Source organism: Protomyctophum bolini (genome assembly GCF_963924005.1).
Source record: "Protomyctophum bolini genome assembly, chromosome: 22".
Taxonomy (NCBI): domain Eukaryota; kingdom Metazoa; phylum Chordata; class Actinopteri; order Myctophiformes; family Myctophidae; genus Protomyctophum; species Protomyctophum bolini.
In genome coordinates, this window is record NC_137883.1 from 20,161,069 (window position 1) to 20,183,520 (window position 22,452).

Below are 22,452 nucleotides of genomic sequence, written 5' to 3' on the forward strand. Positions count from 1 at the left end.
AATAGGAGATACAGGCGATTGAAAGAAACGGATAGAATGGATTCTTATGGTGACGACGATCTAAGATGAACGATCCAATGCTGTGCTAACAACACAGCTAGCTAACCGGCTAACGTAAGTAGCATTATGGCTCGATCGATCAAATGCACTATAAAACAACAATTGCCGAAGGGCTACGGCAATGGCGGCAAGTGTTAATATCAAAATTAGGCTTCAATTGCCGAAGACTTTCGGCAATCGCGGCAAGGGGGTTAATGTCAGATGTAGCCACTATGACCACAAATGTCACGAGAAACTCGCTAGCCTAGCAACACATTTCTATGTTTTGATTAGGTGTTCCAATCCTGTCGTTTAAGCACGGCTAGAAAGCTGTTTCAACCAATCAAGATTGCTTCCTCGAATCGACCCGTTTTTTTGCCGTTGCAGATGACGCGTGCACAGACTCGTTCACGCTGAACCAGGTGGCGAGGATGCACTGCTACCTGGACCTCATCTACCAGACCTGGCAGCCGGCCTCCAAGCCGCCTCCTGTACCAATGGCGCCCCAAGTGGTGGAGCAGCATCACAACGCCATCACCCTGGAGTGGTTCCCGCCCATCTCCGGACAATTCTATGACAGGTGAAATGAGCCACACATAAAGAGACTAGTCTGTATACTGTATTAATAGACAGACCTAACACCTCACACAGGTGAATGCAATTGACAAGCAGGATATGTCAACATTTCACATTTGGCACAGGACTCGTCTCGTGTGGCCAGACTGTTGCCTCTCGCAATTTTCAAATGCTTCTGTCATACAGTCTAGAGCAACGGAATCTATCAAGCGATAAACTAGGAACAGATGAGAAGGAAGAGACATGAAGTCACGTGCCTGGACGCTGGGGCGTGACATGACACACGACACTCATCGGTGGCAAACCTGGCACTGGAAGTTTGATGAAATACATGGCAGTGGATGGAGCCGGCTGGACCCTCATGAACAAACACTATTTATGAACGAATGTGAACGACCTTTGTCATATAATCTGTTCAGGAATATAAAATAAGAGATAGCACATTCTAATCACTTGCTTTTTGATGTGCACAGTACAATTTACATACGTTTCTGTCTCTGAGGTATCATGAGATTTGATTGCCAGTCTGGAAACTGTGGGTTTCTCACGATACCTGGCACGTTCAGAAACGTACTTTGAGCTCTTTAGATGCCTCTATGAAATTACACAGTGTACACATTGAAAAGCAACACAGCAGTTATATGTATTCTTTTATATTCCTGGACCGATTGTATGACAACGGTTGCATTCGTTTATAAATAGTGTTTGTTTATGAGCTAGTCCAGCCGGCTCCATCCACTGCCATGTATTTCATCAATCTTCCGGTGCAAGATTTGCCACAGAGCCAGCGATGAGCGCCATGGTGGCGCCCAGTCACATGACCATCGCCACTCCGTCACTCACACTCGTTCACTCCAGCATGGTGGTGTTACGGTGAAATTGGTGACCTGCTGAAATATGTGATCGTGTAGACAATCACATGTCAGTGTCCTAATGTAAATCGTTGCAATTTTGTTATTAGCAGAGTTCAACCTAGCGGTAATTAGGACACGTATTTAAAGACCTGCATGTAAGTTGTGTGAAGTCCACAAGATGGTCACATATTTCTGCAGGTCACCATGATGGAATGATCAAGTGTGAGTGGCAGAGGTTTTGGGAATTGGAGTTTGGCTCCTGTCTTTTCCTTCCATCTGTTCCTACGCAATAAAGCGAAAGAGGAGCCTCCTCTCCACTTCTGTATCGTCTTTACAGTCGCGCACACTTTTCCTAATATAAATAGAAATCATCTAGCTTGCTGCTTAGCAGAAATATAAATAACAACATAAAATGTAAAGATACTTTTAAATTATTTGTGAACGGAAATGGCAGCTTCCTTACTCTTATTTCGGGAGCTGTCGTTCCAGACTCTATATAACGTTCGGAGATTGTGAAATAGTTGTCTAGCTACGCGAGACTAGCACAGGACTGGCAGGAGGCTAAATGACATGACAGACAGACAGACAGACCCAATAGTCTAGACAGGTAATGGTTACATTAGGTAGATACCTCTTATCTCCATTATTCTCTGTCAGATAGAAACCTCTTATGTCAAACAAAATGTTGGGTGTGTTTTTTTTCGTACTGAATACCCTACTTCATCATACTACATCTTCACACAAAACAAACGCATCAAAGGTGTCGGTTCCACTGAAGTGTTTCCAGCTTGTAGATGTGCTGCTTTTGAATTAGAATCACAGGTTTTGGACATAATGAGGTTTCCACCCGACAGAGACGGTGTGCCTGCATTTGGACTGTATCTAAGTTGGTTGCTGTGCATGTCTGTTGGTTTCCTAGAGAAGTGGGATCAGTGTGTGATAAATGCACAGAGGGGAGGGTCCTGCTGCAGTACGCCTCCAACTCCTCATCCCCCCGACCCTGCGCCCCCTCGGGACACTGGTCCCCTCGAGAGGCCGAAGGTAAGCCTTTATTGACCCCCTTATGACTCTGAGAAATGAAATGGAACCCAATTGTGCGCTCTCACGTCAGTGGCTGGTTTATTGATAGATTTATTGATTGAATACTTTATTGGTAGAGTCAGACATCAACAACTATTATTAACAATTAACAATCAATGCTAAAACACAAATACAGTCCTGGGGGCTTGTTTTTTGAATAATAATATCGATTGATATGATTTGTCACCGGTTAGTTGAAAACGCTCTGAAAAAGGGCAGGGCAGCTATAGACGATGTGTTTATTCTGGCATTCAATGAGTTTAACCCCCCCCAAAATATGACCTAACGGCACCTTTAACTCTTAACTCTCAGCCATGCAGGTTCAACCCCTGTTATATACAGTGTTTTCTCCACGCGTGGTTTTACACCCCTCCATAAATGTATGTGCAAAGCAACACTCTTGGGTCTAGGCCGATAGCATCTTTCCAACATCCATGAGATCCCAATGCCTTTGGGGGCTTCCCTTTTTCACTAAGAGCAGCAACATTTTAAATCGTCGATGTCGGGTGGAAACCTTGTATGTCCAAAACTCTATTGATAATACTTTTCATTTGCTCAATATTTGTTTTAAACCCACATGCACATGTACTGTAACCACTTTCACGTCAACTTGTCTTAAAACATTACAACCAGGAAAGCAACTGTGTCATTTTGGTTTTTAGATTTGGCTATTCAAATATAGCAGATCTACAAGCTCGTACATCTGCTATTTTTGAACATTTGTTGAAAAATCTTGAATGTGTGAGAACTACTGACGTAGAAAGCATTTGTATAATCAAAATTAAAATATTCGATCAGAAATTTGCGGAAATGGCATGGCACGTTTTGAGCTTTCAGGTCCCCCCTTTTTTTTACAATTAAATATATAATAAGTCGAGAGTTGGAGATACGAGCTTTCTGCCCCGACGCTGGGCAAAATATTTTGGGTCGCTGACTCAACCCCGAAAACATGCAAATGACTCATTGGATTCATGGCTGTTGACGCTGCGCCCGGTGGGATGACATGGAGTCAGGGTTGATGGAGCGGAGCACGGCGGTATGGTAGATGACATGGAGTCAGGGTTGATGGAGCGGAGCACGGCGGTATGGTAGATGACATGGAGTCAGGGTGGATGGAGCGGAGCACGGTGGTATGGTAGATGACATGGAGTCAGGGTGGATGGAGCGGAGCACGGCGGTATGGTAGATGACATGGAGTCAGGGTGGATGGAGCGGAGCACGGCGGTATGGTAGATGACATGGAGTCAGGGTGGATGGAGCGGAGCACGGCGGTATGGTAGATGACATGGAGTCAGGGTGGATGGAGCGGAGCACGGCGGTATGGTAGATGACATGGAGTCAGGGTGGATGGAGCGGAGCACGGCGGTATGGTAGATGACATGGAGTCAGGGTGGATGGAGCGGAGCACGGCGGTATGGTAGATGACATGGAGTCAGGGTGGATGGAGCGGAGCACGGCGGTATGGTAGATGACATGGAGTCAGGGTGGATGGAACGGAGCACGGCGGTATGGTAGATGACATGGAGTCAGGGTGGATGGAGCGGAGCACGGCGGTATGGTAGATGACATGGAGTCAGGGTGGATGGAGCGGAGCACGGCGGTATGGTAGATGACATGGAGTCAGGGTGGATGGAGCGGAGCACGGCGGTATGGTAGATGACATGGAGTCAGGGTGGATGGAGCGGAGCACGGCGGTATGGTAGATGACATGGAGTCAGGGTGGATGGAGCGGAGCACGGCGGTATGGTAGATGACATGGAGTCAGGGTTGATGGAGTGGAGCACGGCGGTATGGTAGATGACATGGAGTCAGGGTTGATGGAGTGGAGCACGGCGGTATGGTAGATGACATGGAGTCAGGGTGGATGGAGCGGAGCACGGCGGTATGGTAGATGACATGGAGTCAGGGTGGATGGAGCGGAGCACGGCGGTATGGTAGATGACATGGAGTCAGGGTTGATGGAGTGGAGCACGGCGGTATGGTAGATGACATGGAGTCAGGGTGGATGGAGCGGAGCACGGCGGTATGGTAGATGACATGGAGTCAGGGTGGATGGAGCGGAGCACGGCGGTATGGTACCACAACTCCCAGCACAGGGCTTATAGCAGCGAGGCAAAGAGTTCACAGTCCAAAAGCGGATACAGAACCCATTTCATTATTGCTCTTGTTTAATCAGTGGTGGAAAGTGTCAATACTGCAATATGGAAATACTCGGTTACAAGTAAAAGCCTGGAATTAATTTATTTTTACAAAAGTATCAAAATGTACTTAAAGTTCAGCATTGTATAAGTGCATTGTAAGCACTTTTTCAAAAAAATTGCAAACATAAAAGGGTCTACAAGCTCATAACACATTGCAATTGCACGTTTGTAGATCGATTTTACTATTGCATTACACCCTCCAATAGGGCATACATTTTGTGACAGTGACAAGACTGTCTGTAAGCATCGGGTAGGCTACCATAAGTGCTGAAATCAGCAGGATTCCAGAAATAGCATTTTACGTTGATTTTCTTTCTTTCCCAAAAAAAATCTTGTTACCTCTCTTGTTCTCTGGACTCCTATTTTGGAACGGCTGCACAGGAACGGGGATTAGAAATGAAGTATTGGGGCTTTAAAAATAGTTGACCCAGCTGTGCACCTTTTGATCACTTTCTGGCTTCAGCAGCTGCAGCATTAAGCACCATCCAGAGTGTGTGTGTGTGTGTGTGTGTGTGTGTGTGTGTGTGTGATGTAACACAACAAAATACGATGTATTTTAAGATGTGACATAAATTCGGCCACCTTATACGACCGCCAACTTATAATACAGTGTTTATATCGTCGTCACAGAAACCATGTATCTCCACATTTTAACTTCAACAGTATACCCTTTGTTTTTCGATTTTAGATCTGAAATGTTTTAGTCTAGTTTTAGAATTTAGACTAAAGTCTTCTGATAATTAGTCGATTCAATCTGCAGTTGATTTTGTCGGAAATGTATTTTGGCCGGCCTTGACGGCATCACAATGGCTGGTTTTATACTCTGTTGTGTGCTGAAAATAGCCGATCTACAAGCTCACAACGCGTCGCCGCGCGCTGGGGGTTACGGTCTGAAAAGTTTGAGAACCACTGATTTAGTGTAGCTTTTGAGGGGAGCCCCCCCCAAAAAAAAACCCTGGGGGTCCCTGGACCCCAAGTTGAAAACCAATCGGTGTACCAGTGATGTTGACAGAGTTAATAACAGAGAAATGGATATTGTTACGATTTCACAGTATACCTAAACGTAACATTAAAAAAGGAACAATTGGGCTGGTGAATTTAAATGATGTAATAGCACTCTTAAATGACATTGCAAGCCAGACGTCATCCTTTATTGTACATTAATTAGAGGATTTTACAGTTGTAAAATCTTCTACTGGCTGTACGGAAGTTTGGTTGCATTTTATTCAGTCTCTAAAGGCCTTTTTATTCACAGAATAAAATATTACTTGGTATAATGAATTGCTTCGGTGAATTATGTCCAATTTGACTAAGTTGCCCATCGACTAAATTGTGTTTAAGTTGATTGCATGGATATCTCACCCCATTCGTCACCGAACTGAATAAGAAACTTTAGCGTTGAGAATAAGAGATATCATTTTTTTATTCTGAGGTATCGACAAAAAGTGGACCATGCATTTTACAGTTCCTCTGCTTCTCCCCCAATCCATTAAAGAGTGCATTAAAAAGTAAAATCTTCATTTTGTACGGCTTTTTTTCTTCTCTCCTTCCTTTTCAATCACTACTGACACACGCACGCACACACGCACGCACGCACGCACGCACGCACGCACGCACGCACGCACGCACGCACGCACGCACGCACAGTCACACATACACCCCCCCCCCCCCCCAGGACTCTGAACCTCATGTTGAGAACCGATGTTGATTTCGTAGACTAAAACTATGACTTTTTTTCACTGACAAAAACGAAATGGAAACCTAAATGAAAACTAAGCCACGATGACTATAACTAAAGTAAATATATTGACAATTCCGTCGACAAATAAAAACTGCTAAAATGTTAGGAAGGAACTAGTGGACAAGAGCTGATCTACAAGCTCACAATGCGTTGCAGAGCGAAGATTAGATGTAGATTTAGTCGACTAAAATAAAATTATATTTAGTCGACTAAAACTAGACCAACACTAAAACATTCCGGGGTGACTAAAATGTGACTAAAACTAAATAAACTATTCAGAAGACAAGGACTAAAACTAAAATAAAAATGCCGTCAACTGTTCTGCATACCTGTTCCCATTGACACCGCGGCAGAACAAACTACCCTCCCACCCGACCTCCGCTTCATTCCCACACACATGAGCAAGCTCCTCCGCGGATCCGACCGTACGCGACCATAATTCAATGTCTTTATGGGCGAATTATGAATTTCTGTGGGGTCAGATATGAGGTAATGCGGAGTGGAGGAGGAGAGTACCGTGGAGATGTGATTCTTGGCAGTCTGGCAAGTGTCCGAGCGCTACGTATAAGCTAATGATGAACTCACTGACTCACACACAGCGTCACACTGCAGGGTGCTGCCACACACACATCCATCATATCGTTGTGCTGTCGTGCAAAAACCTCGTATCTTCATATTCTACGTCAGTGGTTTCCAAACTTTTTCATGTCAAGGACCCCCACATTGAGACTAATTAGCCTGGCGGACCCCCATTTGAAGAGATATGCCAGGGATCCCCATGAGAGAAGATTTTTTTACAGCTCTAGCAGTGATTCTCAACCTGATTTATTAGGACCCCCATTTAATGGAATTTCTATCTCTCAGATTTGTATTGTAAAATCAATGTTAATTTGACCAAACAGTCCGTGTCGGGTCCGTTTGGTTCCATTTGTACACTCAGAGTTAAAGACCCATAAGTAGGGTCTATTTGGTTCCAAACTATCATTTAGCTGGGGGACCCCCTGGAACTCCCCCAAGGACCCCTGGCGGTCCCCGGACCCCACTTTGGGAACCACTTTTTTTGGGAACCACACATTTGATGACATATAGCCAGTAACACAGTTACCCAAAACGGAAGAATATTTTGTTATCGTTGGATAAGATTTTGTCCAAATTCAATGCTGTCTGCAAACGTTTCTAAACGCTTCTACATTCTCTAATTGTGTAGACTTCTTGTAAATGTACCCATTTAGGACTATTCCGATTCTAAAGACTCCTAAATACTAAAAAAATTCAAATATTAATAAAAAAATTACAAAAATGTTATGCTGCCAATATACCGTACATACAGTAGCAACAAGGGTTCCCGCAGTAATGCAGATGTTTAACAATAATAATAATAAACTCTTGAGAGCGTAAAATGAAACCATTTATTTAATTTTCATAAATGAATGCCCTGCTTGATCACAGTACAGCGCCACACAACAGCAGCAAACGTGACAGATGTATGACCTCAAAACGTTTGAAGCTTTGCACTTTGATGCTATGGAATTGGAATCCTGAAAAGTAACAGTTTTGGACATACTGAGATTTCCACCCGACATAGAGCTGTGCATACAGTTTGCGTTGTGTGTGTGTGCGTGCGTGTACATTGCAAATAATATCCCCAGTGTAAATTTAACCATTGCCGGTTAAGGGGACTATTTTTGTACACCGTCAGAGTTTAAAGTAGCGCTTCTGGGGATTTATGCCGTATGAGAGGCAAGTCTGGGCTTGTCCAAGTGTGTGTGTGTGTGTGTGTGTGTGGCTCTGAACCGCCTGCTGTTTGCTAGGTCTTGGAAAGAGTCTCTGTTTGTTAGAGTAACTACTGTAAGTGTATTTACTTAAGCACTGTACTATTTTGGGGTATTTGTACTTTACTGGAGTATTATACAGTACTTGTACTTCTACTCCACTAACGGTACATTTATTTAAAAAAAACTTTAGTTACTACTTTGATTATTAATATAAAACATACATTAACTACTTCAGTAGAGTGGGTAAATGTACCTCAGATAGATATATGGCAAAAAAGGAATATTGAGATAAGAGGATTCTAACCTGACGGCGACAAGATGTACTTTAGGATTGAGACCAGATTCTACAAAATGCCTATAAATCCTGTCAGTTTTCTGAAAAGACTTTGTTTCTATGTCAGTGGTGCTCAAAATGACCCCCAGAATTTTATGTATTTGGCCACTGATCCCCAGCTGAAAATATGTTGTTTTAGGGACCCCACAGAAGCAAATATTTTAGTTAAAAACGTCCGCTGTGAAAGAATATATATTCAAAGATTTGCACACATTTTCACAATTTCTCAAAAATAGCATATCTACAAGCTCTAGTGCAGCACCGAGTGCCACGCTACGAGCTTGTAGATCTGCCATTTGTAAACGGCTAAAGTTTCAAATAAAGTTTAGGGTGACACAGATGCGTTCCAGTCCCTATGGGTTAACATTCCAGCAGCGCTGTTGGCCTTGCTCTGGCTTCTACGGGTCCATTTGGTTCCGTTTGGACCCTGTTCAGAGTTAAATGAACACTCCACGCTTTACTCTGTTAACAGCTGTCGTTACACACTGACTGTGTGTTCCTCTTCTGCACTCACGTATTGTGGAAGAGACACGCAATAGATAACGTAATGCCTCCAAATTGTTGTGCGTGCGTGTGTGTGTGTGTGTGTGTGCATGCACTAATGCCCCCACAATTGTTGTAGAATTTCAGAAATAGACATTAATGCAAGAATCATTTCCCTGGTCCTGTAACCTCAATGTTTCTTAAAAAACGCTAGATTTTTAGGCTTGATTTACAATTAGTTGTCGGACTTATACACCCAAAATTGCTTTTTTTAGCTGGTGACTCTTGTGAAATTGAGCTCAGCTATTTGACGTGAATGACTCCACTACTTGAGGGTTTAGGGTTAAAAATGGCAATAAAATGTCCTAAAATGTTTATGTCCTCACAAGTTGCGTGTGTGTGTGTGCGTGTGTGTGTGTGTGTGTGTGTGTGTGCGTGTGCGTGTGCGTGCATGCGTGCGCACGCGTTGTGTTGCGTACGTAAATTATGCGTGTGTGTGTACGTACGCACACACAATTGGCACCTGTTTTCTAAAGGACTTGAGGTCTGTGTCCTCACACCACTTGACTGGGAAACACTGAGAGAGGGAGAGAGAGGGAGAGGGAGAGGGGGAGAGAGAGGGAGAGGGGGAAAGAGAGAGAGAAAAAGAGAGCACCCCTCGTAAATCTTTACGACTCCATACCCCAGAGAAATATGGCTGTAGGGAGGGGGGAGGAAGGCACAGCGGGGGAGGGGGGGGGGGATGGAGAGAGAGAACACACATGGAAGTGTGTGTGTGTGTGTGTGTGTGTGTGTGTGTGGGGGACTCGTGGAAACCACCCAAGATAGTTAAGAGAATTGCATGTGGTTAGTGACATTCACAAGGGGAGGACCCTGGAGATGATTGAAAGCAGCAACGTTTTGTTTTAAATCATTATGCCCCTTTCATTCCCCACGAGAGAGACGGAGCTTCCGCTACTATCGCTAATATAATATGTTCTATTGATTTCCTTTTCGATTAGTAAAAATATTTTTTATTTAAACATTTTTTTGGAATTTATATATGGGCGCTGATGACATGGAGGAGAGAACTCTGCTCTCCTAACACTGCCGATTCACCGTGCATTATTGCCTCCGAACTCAGCCAATCAGAATGCTTGTTACATTATGACTCCAACATCACTATCTGCCATAGTCAAAGAGATGATTACTAAAACAGGAAATTGGGCAGAATGGTAGAGGTGATAATCGCTCAGGAACAGAAGCTCACAGAATGGTAGAGGTTAGTGAGAATCGCTCAGGAACAGAAGCTCACAGAATGGTAGAGGTTCGTGAGAATCGCTCAGGAACAGAAGCTCACAGAATGGTAGAGGTTAGTGAGAATCGCTCAGGAACAGAAGCTCACAGAATGGTAGAGGTTAGTGAGAATCGCTCAGGAACAGAAGCTCACAGAATGGTAGAGGTTAGTGAGAATCGCTCAGGAACAGAAGCTCACAGAATGGTAGAGGTTAGTGAGAATCGCTCAGGAACAGAAGCTCACAGAATGGTAGAGGTTAGTGAGAATCGCTCAGGAACAGAAGCTCACAGAATAATGACTGTGAGCTAATGATTTGCTCCATACACCTTTTCTACCTTTCTACGGCCATGTCAAAGAATCTCAGAGTCTCGACTCTGATTACGGGACTACAGCGCTGACAGACAACCCCTTCAGCCAATCAGCGTAACAAAAAAAGATGACTTCCAGTGAGTCCAGTCTACCAACGCCATAAGACAAATCTCTTCTGGGCAAAATAAAAATAAAATACAAAAACACCTTGAGGTGGGGGCTCGTCCGCAGCCAAATAGCATGCGTATCAATTTGAGAATGAAAAGGTTTGAGAGCCCACTGCTCTTAACTCCTCAGTGTCAGTTTGGTGGAACCCGAGACCAACTGTTTAAGATCACACTGACGTGACTGTGTTCTTTTCTGCACAATAATGGAGTAAATCCTACTAGCAGTATAACTTATCAGTGTTTGCTTTATTCCATCGTCTCATGTCGGTGGAATTCCCTGACGCATTCTTGAAAATAGTTGCTCTATATAAAGCTATCTATGAACCAGAACATAGTGTGCGTGCGTGCGTGTGTGCGTGCGTGCGTGCGTGCGTGCGTGCCTGTTTGTGTGCGCATGTGTTTTTTGTGTACATGGGCGCACGTGTGCTTGCATGTGGGCGTGTGTGTAATGTACTCAAAGTACATGTAGCAATACCACAATATAGAAATGTACTGTTACAAGAAAAAGGCCTGTATTTAAAATGTTACTCGAGTAAACGTACACAAGTATTGGCTTCAAAATATACTCAATGTACCAAAGTACCATTTCATACATTGTTTCGAAATGTTAAAAATAGCAGATTGCACTGAGCTTGTAAACGCACTATATCAAACAGCTGTAGACTAGTGAATAGTAACAAAAGTTAGGCGTCTGATAAATACATTACTTGTATTGGTATGCGTGTTTGTGTCCTTGTCTCCACGCAATACATTGCATGTGTGCATACCCGTGAGTGTGTGCGTCCCTGACGTGTGTGCGTGAGTGTGCATGTGTGTGTATGTACAGTAGCTGGACACACACACACACACACACACACACACACACACAATCCCCACCCCAGCCTCGTGTGCGTGCATGTCTGTGCTCGTGCGGGGGCGCACGGTGGATTGAATGTCTAGCTACTGTGTGAGCGAGTGTGTGCAAAAGTGTGTGAGTGAGTCATCAGCGTTTGGCCAGCCCCTTCTTAGAAAGCCCAGTGTGCATGTCCAGACATATTCCTCCCTGCTGCTATGTTTACCATCACACTATGCAGCACCATGGAGGGATACACTGCTGCCATCAGCTGTTCACCAGGGCTGCATCTTTACTTTCTACAATGAGGAGAACTTTAGCCAAAGGCTGTTAATTTACGAAAAAGCACCAAAGGTTTAAATATGGAAAATGGGTGGTTACAGCGTACGTGTTTTACATTACATTTTATATATATATATGAGAGAGATAGAGAGAGAGAGAGAGAGAGAGACTGACTTACTGAAAATGGTAGAAGTAGTTGAATCCTACTGTATAAGCCAGAGGCAGTGTATCTTTTAGGTATTTTTAGTAACTCTTCTCCATGAGCTGTGTTCTAAGGAACTAACCTTTGGAATCTTTAGTGAGGACTCACATGGTTATGGCGTATTATGTAATCTACTTTACTTCCTTTGTTTGCTCAGTTATGCTTATAGCAATGTCCTAAGACAGTAGTGACTGTTTCTTCAGCTCTTCATCTGTCCTAATCAGTCAACAGACCCTCATGTGACATGCAACATGTCTGTTTCCTATCAGCCATATTTGTAGCTGCGGGCAGGTATAAAAATCACACCTGTGTGAACTGAGTGGTGCAACTCCCCTCTCCCCCCCTCTCTCTCTCATTAGCAGGCAACAGTGCAGCACTATCTCTCTCTCTCTGTTTCTGGCACAACAGCGCCACTTTTGCCCCTACTGGTACTCATAGTCACATACATAGTGGTTGCACCACTCGTAAACTGTGCATCCCTGTTGTTCAATGAGCCAGACTGGGTTTCCACTGCATTGACAGGCCATGTAAGTTCTGGCTCCTTACTCGAGTAAAATCACTCATACTTCTGAAGTCTGAATTCTTGTCTTGCCTCATTGTGTATAGTATACTTTGAGCATCCACTCCAGATTCTGCAATCTCAGCAGCCTCTGTTCTGCTTGGGAAGCCATAGAGCCCCATGTATGCATGCAGTGGGAGCAATGAGCATCCATCTGTATCCCCGCCCCGGGCCGGTTCACACACCTTTCCCCAGCCTTACGCGCCGCCCTCCACTCAGTCTAGAGCAGGCTTCCTCAAAGTCACTTCAGTTTAATCACTTAGACTCTCTAGAACTGAGTTGCACTGCATCCTGGAAACTGATTTTCTCTTAGGTTTTCCTCGTGACATACTGTATCTCAGGGGGAAAGATTTTCATATGTATGAACTGTAATCTGACATAAATGTAAGGTTCTATTATAAAGTAACGATGTAATTTACGGGTGCCTTGGAAGAAGACGGTTATTTACAGGGGTGCCCCGAGTCAAAGAAGTTTGAGAAGCAATGGTCTAGAGTAGCCCAGCCATGAAGAACCATGAAGAAGGGCCTTGGGCACACAGACACACTGCTCTAGAGTAGCCCAGCCATGAAGAAGGGCCTTGGGCACACAGACACAATGCTCTAGAGTAGCCCAGCCATGAAGAAGGGCCTTGGGCACACAGACACACTGCTCTAGAGTAGCCCAGCCATGAAGAAGGGCCTTGGGCACACAGACACAATGCTCTAGAGTAGCCCAGCCATGAAGAAGGGCCTTGGGCACACAGACACACTGCTCTAGAGTAGCCCAGCCATGAAGAAGGGCCTTGGGCACACAGACACAATGCTCTAGAGTAGCCCAGCCATGAAGAAGGGCCTTGGGCACACAGACACACTGCTCTAGAGTAGCCCAGCCATGAAGAAGGGCCTTGGGCACACAGACACAATGCTCTAGAGTAGCCCAGCCATGAAGAAGGGCCTTGGGCACACAGACACACTGCTCTAGAGTAGCCCAGCCATGAAGAAGGGCCTTGGGCACACAGACACAATGCTCTAGAGTAGCCCAGCCATGAAGAAGGGCCTTGGGCACACAGACACAATGCTCTAGAGTAGCCCAGCCATGAAGAAGGCCCTTGGGCACACAGACACACTGGTCTAGAGTAGCCCAGCCATGAAGAAGGGCCTTGGGCACACAGACACACTGCTCTAGAGTAGCCCAGCCATGAAGAAGGGCCTTGGGCACACAGACACACTGGTCTAGAGTAGCCCAGCCATGAAGAAGGGCCTTGGGCACACAGACACAATGCTCTAGAGTAGCCCAGCCATGAAGAAGGGCCTTGGGCACACAGACACAATGCTCTAGAGTAGCCCAGCCATGAAGAAGGGCCTTGGGAACACAGACACACTGGTCTAGAGTAGCCCAGCCATGAAGAAGGGCCTTGGGAACACAGACACAATGCTCTAGAGTAGCCCAGCCATGAAGAAGGGCCTTGGGAACACAGACACAATGCTCTAGAGTAGCCCAGCCATGAAGAAGGGCCTTGGGCACACAGACACACTGCTCTAGAGTAGCCCAGCCATGAAGAAGGGCCTTGGGCACACAGACACACTGGTCTAGAGTAGCCCAGCCATGAAGAAGGGCCTTGGGCACACAGACACAATGCTCTAGAGTAGCCCAGCCATGAAGAAGGGCCTTGGGCACACAGACACAATGCTCTAGAGTAGCCCAGCCATGAAGAAGGGCCTTGGGAACACAGACACACTGGTCTAGAGTAGCCCAGCCATGAAGAAGGGCCTTGGGAACACAGACACAATGCTCTAGAGTAGCCCAGCCATGAAGAAGGGCCTTGGGAACACAGACACAATGCTCTAGAGTAGCCCAGCCATGAAGAAGGGCCTTGGGCACACAGACACAATGGCCCGCATTCAACCTCGGCTGCAATTAAGCTGGAATGACGCCCTGTGTCTCTCACCTCTTTTTCCTTGAAGGAGTGTTTTCGCAGACAGCCTAATACCCAGATGGGATTAGCTAATCAACAGAGAAAGCAAGGACTCATATTCAAAAGCACAGGTCTGGGGCGATTTAGTCACTTTTAGGGCCTCTCTACTGCCTCCGAGGGAATTCTGGGTCAATCTGCCTCTTGTTTATGTAGCAGCGCGTTCAGGCGAAATGAAGGTTTTCTGGGAGCATATGTTCCACTGCCTACGTACGTACGTACGTCTGAGCAACCAAGAGAAATTAAAATGTGATTCTTTGAATCTCTGGTGAAGATGCATGCACATTTTTATTACCCAGAACAGGTAGCTTTTTCTGTCTTAACACTTTGCAGATGGCTGGGGTTTGAATTGCTTAACCACTTTCAACCTGGCACCCCTATTTAGAGGGCGGAAAAAACAGCAAAGAATTGCACATGGTACAACCAGTGGTGTAAAGGAACTAAGTACTTACACTTTTGAGATATTGTTTCCTTTACTGGGGTATTTCTACTCCGCTACATCTCAGAAGCAAATGTACGTTTACTCTACAATTCTTCATTCTTTTGAAAACATGTGAAATTGGACATCCTGTATAATGAGTACTTTCTACTCTTGGTGTTTTAAGTACATTTTGATACCAATACTTTTGTACTTTTACTGAAGTAAATTTTTATTTCCGGACTTTCACTTTCATATAGTAGTACATTGCAGCACTGACACCTTTCACCTAATGAAAAAATGTGAGTACTTCCACCACCGCTGTAGACTGGCTAATGTATGACAGCAGTTGTATGACTAGAGGTTCACGCGACTTTGGCGTGCTCACATCTAGAATCACTTTAAAATAATAAGAAATGTGGTTTCCCATCATGCACCTGTAACCCAACATGCCTTGCACTGCGGCGACGCGTGTGTCTAGTGAACGGCCGTGACACGCATGTTGGCGTCATCCACGGTGATTGAACAGAACGCAGACATTCTGGGATAATTTGTGATGTTATGCTGTGGTTACAATTTTTACGCTTCTGAAGAGAAATAGACTTTAGTATAGACGGATGGACTGAGTAATGGCGGCTTTGGGAAACGGAAGCTGGTGCGATGCTAGGGGGAAGGGGTACTATTGGCGAAAATAAGGTAAATAAAAGAATGCAAGCATATTGAAGGTGGTGAAAGGAGTCTACTTGGTGCCAGAGCACAGACCAATGTTGTGTGAGGAGGCACGCAGAGCGCCGTCGCGTGTGGAGATGCAACCGGTAGAATGCAAAGGGGAAGCCAGTGATGTATAGTGTGAGGACCAGAAAGCTTGTATTATACTCTTGGGCAAGTTAGATCTTAGGGAATAAAGTCAAAACTCTAAGAGCATCTTTTGCACGTTGAATAAATGGTTTACATTGTATTGGGTTTCGCAGTGGATGACACCCCTATTCTGTCTCCTCTTAAATCTCCGACCACATTAGCCATTAGTAGCGGAGCCAAGGCCCGGAGAACCGGCCCATCATAACAGCTGACATTACAAAATATTTTCAGTGGCTGCATCTCCCTTTCCCTGCAAACTCAATGAAAAACTCACCCCAGAATGCCAGGACTACACGAGCAGGGAGTAAGAGCGAGGCAACTTTTGATTATCTCAACTCTCTCTCTCTCTCTCTCTCTCTCTCTCTCTCTCCCCTCCTTTTTTCTCCTTTCTCCTCCTCCTTTAACTTACCTTCTTGCACTGACCACACACACACTTATAATAATAAATGTGTTGAGATAATGTGGCCTGGAAACCACATTCAGTGCTCACTTGATTAAACACTGGAATTTTTGCGCAGTGCCCAGAAATGAGGTTAGCAAATGGCTTTGTTGGTTGCCAGTTTGGAAGCCCAACAAAAGGAAATGGAGGGAGAACACAGTGTCTGCCGCGCTCTGCGCTGGCTCTCTCGAAAGCCCCCTCGCTTGATGAATGTTGAAGCCTACGTCACTCGGGATAATGCGAGTGAGCTGTGGTGCGCCGACTCCAAATATGGCTGGAGTTGCGCGGCCGCACAAACACGAGTTGTACTTGTGGGTGCAATTGGCGCGTGCGACAGAAAATAGTCGATCTACAAGCTCACAACGTAAGCTTGTAGATTGACTGTTTTCGGTTCATGAGCGCCAATTTTTAAGGGACCAAGCCCGAAGGGACTTTGGTCCCTTATTGTATTTGTCTGTTTTTTTCTTCCTCTTCTTCTTCTTACCGCCAAAAATAGCAGTTCTGGCTTAATCGTGCAACTGGGCAATATGGTAGAGGACGCGAACCAATTACCAAAGGGTGGCGCTATAGCACTCAATTGAAAATGAAAACTTTGAACAGGCAACCGTTTGACCACCAGCAATAAAACTTCTGACCTCTGATCTTTAGATCACCCGCCATTTTTTATTATATGAAAAGCAATTAAAATCGATCTCCTCCCGGGATCTTTGATCAAAATGCCCTTGACTCATGGGTGACACATCTCACTTTAACCAGTACGCTCCGCCCTCAGATTTTCTACCATTTGAGCAGTTTGAAAAATGCTTAAACCTGAGCAATTTGCGTGAAATGTTCTATACACATTCTATGGACCATTAACTGAAATCCCAGTTTAAGAGAAGTTTGTACGTGAAAATGTGTACGAGAAATATAGCTGCAAGCAGCGATAACAGGCACTTTGAACAGGCATAACTCATACCTCGTCTGTCTGTCTGTATGTTTGGGATACGAACAGCTGGAATACCGTTGGGTGACCTAAAGTGGCACTGTTGAGCAGCCCAAAAGGGCTTATTGCTTGGTCCCGTCTTATCGCTGCTTGCAGCTATATTTGTTCTTGCATCACACTCAAGGGGAGGTTTAGGGGATCGCGTGCCGAAGCGAGTAGGCCTGTCAGGGGGCCTCCGCTCTAGAAAGGTACTCAGCCGAGCTCTGCCTTTCCTCTTTCCATCTGGACTGACAGTTTTTGAACTCCGTTTCATGTTTGTCTGGACGCTAAACGGACAGGGAGACTCTTAGATAAACTAATGAGACTGTTGACGTCAACTCTTGATCCGCATTCAGCCGTCATAACAGCTGTTAAGTTTATAATTGACCATAAATTTACTGTTAAGTTCTTTTTTGGTTGTTTTTTTGGTTAGTTTTTATGGCTTTCAAAGAGTTGTTGGCCGCTGGCTTTATCTTTAGTAACGATTTGTTTATTTATTCAGACAAACAAGTCTTTGTACTGTTATTTGTGAGGACCAATCCGGTCTTTGTTGTGTATTATTCTTTATACACACCCTGTTAGTGTCTGTTTGTGTGTTTGTTCATTTTCCCCATGCACCATCTGGGGCTTGGCTGTCTTTAACTACATACAAATCCTGAGTCTTATTTTAATTTGGGAGACCTCATAATATCTGCCGCTTTTACAAGAGCTTCAGGCAGGACTGCTTGTCAACCAGTAGGTTTTAAACCTTACAATACCAGGGTCTAAATGTCTCACTGGTAGGGTAGGGACTCGGGAGACCACCTATAGGACCACAATGGAAACAAGCCCTCAGGGCTATTTGTGTTATCCTTTTAGTGTTATTGTACTGTACCTCTGTACTTTGTGCAAACAGTTAATAAAGCAATCAATCAATCAATCAATCAATCAAACCACTAAGACCTGAGTCCGATTCTACAAAAGCCTTCCAAATCAGTAGCTATCACACATTTTCAAGTTTTATTCAACACTTTTCAATATTTTTTGAGAAATGTTTAAAAATAGCAGACGTTTGCGGCACAGAGTGACGTGCTTTAGCAGCTTTTTAAATTCATGGACTGACTCATCATAGGCAAGGTGGTAAATCATTCCATTTAAATTCATCGACTGACTCATCAGAGGCAAGGTGGTAAATCATTCCATTTAAATTCATCGACTGACTCATCAGAGGCAAGGTGGTAAATCATTCCATTTAAATTCATCGACTGACTCATCAGAGGCAAGGTGGTAAATCATGACTCATCATAGGCAAGGTGGTAAATCATTCCAAAGGGTAGATGCCACAAATGCAAAGGCTCGGTCACATTTTTGATAATAACCATCCTCCCTCCTCTGGCTCCGCCCACAGGCCCGCCCGACGTGGAGCAGGTGTGCGAGCCCAGCGTGCGCACCTGGAGCCCCAACTCGCGCATCGATGCGACGGATGTCGTGGGCCTCTCGGAGTGCCCGCTGCAGGGCTGCATGCTGCAGCTGGAGTTTGCGCGCGCGCTGGTGCCCGACTCGCTCACCGTCTGGGTGACCTTCTTCAGCCCCGAGGAGACGCTGGCGCTGCCCGCCATCCACAACATCCTGCTGTTGACGGTGGGCGGCAACAACCTGTCGCTGGGGCCCAGCAACGTGTTCTGCGATGCGCCGCTCACCATACGGCTGGACGGCGTGGAGGTAAGGGATATGGGGGGACTGCCTATAAGTCTGACCAACATCCCGTTAGTCTGAACTATGTGGCCGGTTAAGACGGAGGTTAGGGTTGGCGACCTGTGTGGCCGGTTACGACTGAGGTTAGGGTTGGCGACCTGCGTGGCCGGTTAAGACTGAGGTTAGGGTTGGCGACCTGTGTGGCCGGTTAAGACTGAGGTTAGGGTTGGCGACCTGTGTGGCCGGTTAAGACTGAGGTTAGGGTTGGCGACCTGTGTGGCCGGTTAAGACTGAGGTTAGGGTTAGCGACTTACGTGGCCGGTTAAGACTGAGGTTAGGGTTAGCGACTTATGAGGCCGGGGAAGAGGTTTGGGATAGTGTTAGTAATCGGTTAGTAATCGTTACTGGAATATGGGACGATAATCGCAGTGGTGAGAAATTATATTTAAGTAAAAGTATCAATAATGCAACGTAGAAGTACTGAACGTATGAAAGTCCTGAATTCAAAAGGTACTTAAAATACCAAAAGTACTCGTTGCATGCATTATGTCCCGTTTCACAAGTTTGCAAATGTGTAAAATGTCTAAACATCTTTGGAATATAGCAGATCTACAAGCTCACAACGTGTCACAACACAACACGTTGTGAGCTTGTAGATCTGCTATGTTTGGCATTGCCCATAGAATATGGATACTGGGGTTTGAAGTGGTTATCATCTATACTTGATAAAATTGACGTGTAAAGGATTCGCCCCAAAATAGCAGATCTACAAGTTCACAGAGGCGTTCCAAGGCCAGTGAGTCGATGTGATTCCTCCAACTGCGCCTTGGTCTGCCCCGAGGACTCCTCCCAGCGGGACGTGCCTCGAGGACCTCCCTATAGGGAGATGCTCGAGAGGCATCTTAACCAGATGGCCGAACCACATAATATAGCGATAATATCGTTGGCGCAGCTATTCTTGACGTAATAATGGTGACATGTCACTGTCCATACATGGTCCTGTCCCGGTGTGTTACAGGAGGAGGTGTACGGCGTGCAGTTCTTCACCATGGAGCAGCACCTGGAAATCGACGCCACGCTGCTGGCGTCGCGGCCCGACTGCCCCCTGTGCCGCCACTGTCGGCCGCTGCGCTACCGGCTGCTGCGCCGGCCGCCGTTCACGCACGCCCTGCACGGCCTGGTCCTGACGGACTCCGCCCGACGATATACGGACAGGTAGGTAACCAGACCCCGCTGGTCGATTCGAGGGAGGTGTGTTGGTATAGCAGGCGTTTAGATATCGATCCATCTATTTCCAATTTGTTATTAAAGCAAAGGCATCTGACACAATTCACTTAAAAATACATAATTCCTGCATCAAACATAATCAATTTTCTTTCTTTTTTAAATGGCGTGGCTCTGTAAGACAGAAGACACATACAAGTGGGTCTGTCTGTAATGTATGTATATCTGTCTGTCTGTCTGTTTGTTTATTTGTCCGGGGCTAATCTCATAAACCACTGGACCGATCAGCGCCAAATTTCATTGGCATGCTGCCAGCGGGCCAAGGAAGTACTGTAACTCCAGGCATTTGTTTTTCCACATATGTTTTACATTTTGAGAAATATCTAACTTGAATGTCATACTCAGGAACGATGGCTCAAAGCCTCTGCCTGATGACCAAAAGCCTAATTTCTCCCCCAGCCAAGGGGGAATTCCCCTTTAGCCTAGTGGTTAAGATGTTGGCTTTCCATGCGGTAGACCTGGGTTCTATTCCCGGGCATCACACAACATGGGAGGCACCTTTTTCTGGGACAAAATATCGGTCAATATCCATAATCGCTCGCTTGGGACTCTCCGAAATGGGGAAGCGGAATCGGACTCAAAATTCTGGCATCGGGGGCTCTACTCTGGTTTAAGCTGGATGTTTTCCACTGTGGACAGTGTTTATTTTCGTCTGGCCGAACGAGTGTGCGTTCCCATGTATTTATGGGACTTCTATACAGACATAAAAGACAAGAAGAGGTGTTAGATTTCCTCTCCGAAAAACATTGACAAAAATATGCTTTTGGTATGTCCTGATAAATGCTTTAAATGCCCCCCCAGAGTGTTGTGGGCGAGCAGACGCTGCTCCTACAGCGTCTATCTGCTGCCCAACATGCGTTTCCTGCGGTCGCACGGGTCAGCCCGCGCTGCACCGCCACACTTGTTTTGGTCCTGTTGTGTTCCATGGAGGTCCAGTGTGGTGTGGTGTGGACTAGTGGTTCCCAAACAGTGGACTAGTGGTTCCCAAACACTGGCTCTCGTTTTCTACCTTCAGTTTTTAATTCATATTATTTTTCAAATAAATATTTAAAAAAGCCTTTTCACTAGTTTGGGTCCCGGTGTAAAAGGTTTCAGAACCAATACTGGTGTGGGAAAGTACTCCAAAACACCAGTAGTCATAGTGCAGCGTTGCTACTGTATATCGTACAGTAGTCATAGTACAGCGTTGCTACTGTATGTCGCCATATTTTAACTTCTTGTGTTTTTTCGGAAACAAATTGCCCTAATTGAGCGTCACAGCGTCACAAGAGCATCAAAAGTAGCAGATCTTCTACCTTTGATGCTTTCGTTTTTTAATGTCCTGTATCCTGTATTTGGCCACCAAAAACTCAATAGGGCAATGCACTGATAAGGACAATGTGCTTTGTAATTTCTACTTTTGAATACTTAGTATAGTATTCAAGACAGTACAAATTTGACTGAGTGATGTTCATTCGCACTGTAGTTGAGTAATAGTTGACCTATCGTCTGGAAACCTAAAAAAAACGGGTGCAGTACTTAGTTTAGACAGTTTTTGGTTTAGACTAGTCATCGGTTAGACCAGTCATTAGTCCTATACAACTACAACCTATCTCAAACCCTCACCCTAAACCTGACCTCCCACAGGGCAGCACACCTAAACCTAACCTTAACCCATGTCTAACCAATGACTAGTCTAAACTAAGTATGCACCCCACACAAAAAAGTTGACTGATTTAGAAGGCATTGGTCGAATCGGCCTCAGGTCTTGGTTGATTTAAGGACAGTATACTCAAGCAAGTGTACTTTGTCACTGTCCCTGTCCCCCCCCCCCCATCTGCGTTGTTCCACAAAGCAGCAAGGGCAAAACAACGGGGTTGTTGATGGCGTTATCTGCACACGGCCTGTGTGAGAGTTTAGTGCTTTGCTTTCACGGAATGTGCTGACTATAGAAAGCTCGCACTCTCCGTGGCGCTGCCGTGTGTTGTGCCATCTAGCCGATGTCAGCACGGTTCACGTGAGAAGCAAAAGTGCTTGATAAGACGCGATAGGGCAAGCATGCATATCATGCAAGATAGAAAGACCATACGCGCGTGTATGTATATGTACTGTATGTATGTTATATGCTCAGTTGTGGAAATACTAAAGTCACATACTGTAGTTTATTTGAGGTAC

The 22,452-nt window shown here is 45.3% G+C and overlaps 1 protein-coding gene across 1 annotated transcript in view; it reads left to right on the forward strand.

Moving 5' to 3' along the window:
* The window catches only part of pappaa (pregnancy-associated plasma protein A, pappalysin 1a), a 174,081-nt gene that overhangs the window by 30,933 nt on the left and 120,696 nt on the right, over positions 1 to 22,452 (forward strand). Inside the window, 4 exon segments of the mRNA XM_080756808.1 lie at positions 427 to 619; positions 2,389 to 2,510; positions 18,728 to 19,041; positions 20,033 to 20,229. Of these exon segments, the coding sequence (XP_080612934.1) occupies positions 427 to 619; positions 2,389 to 2,510; positions 18,728 to 19,041; positions 20,033 to 20,229 (826 nt within the window).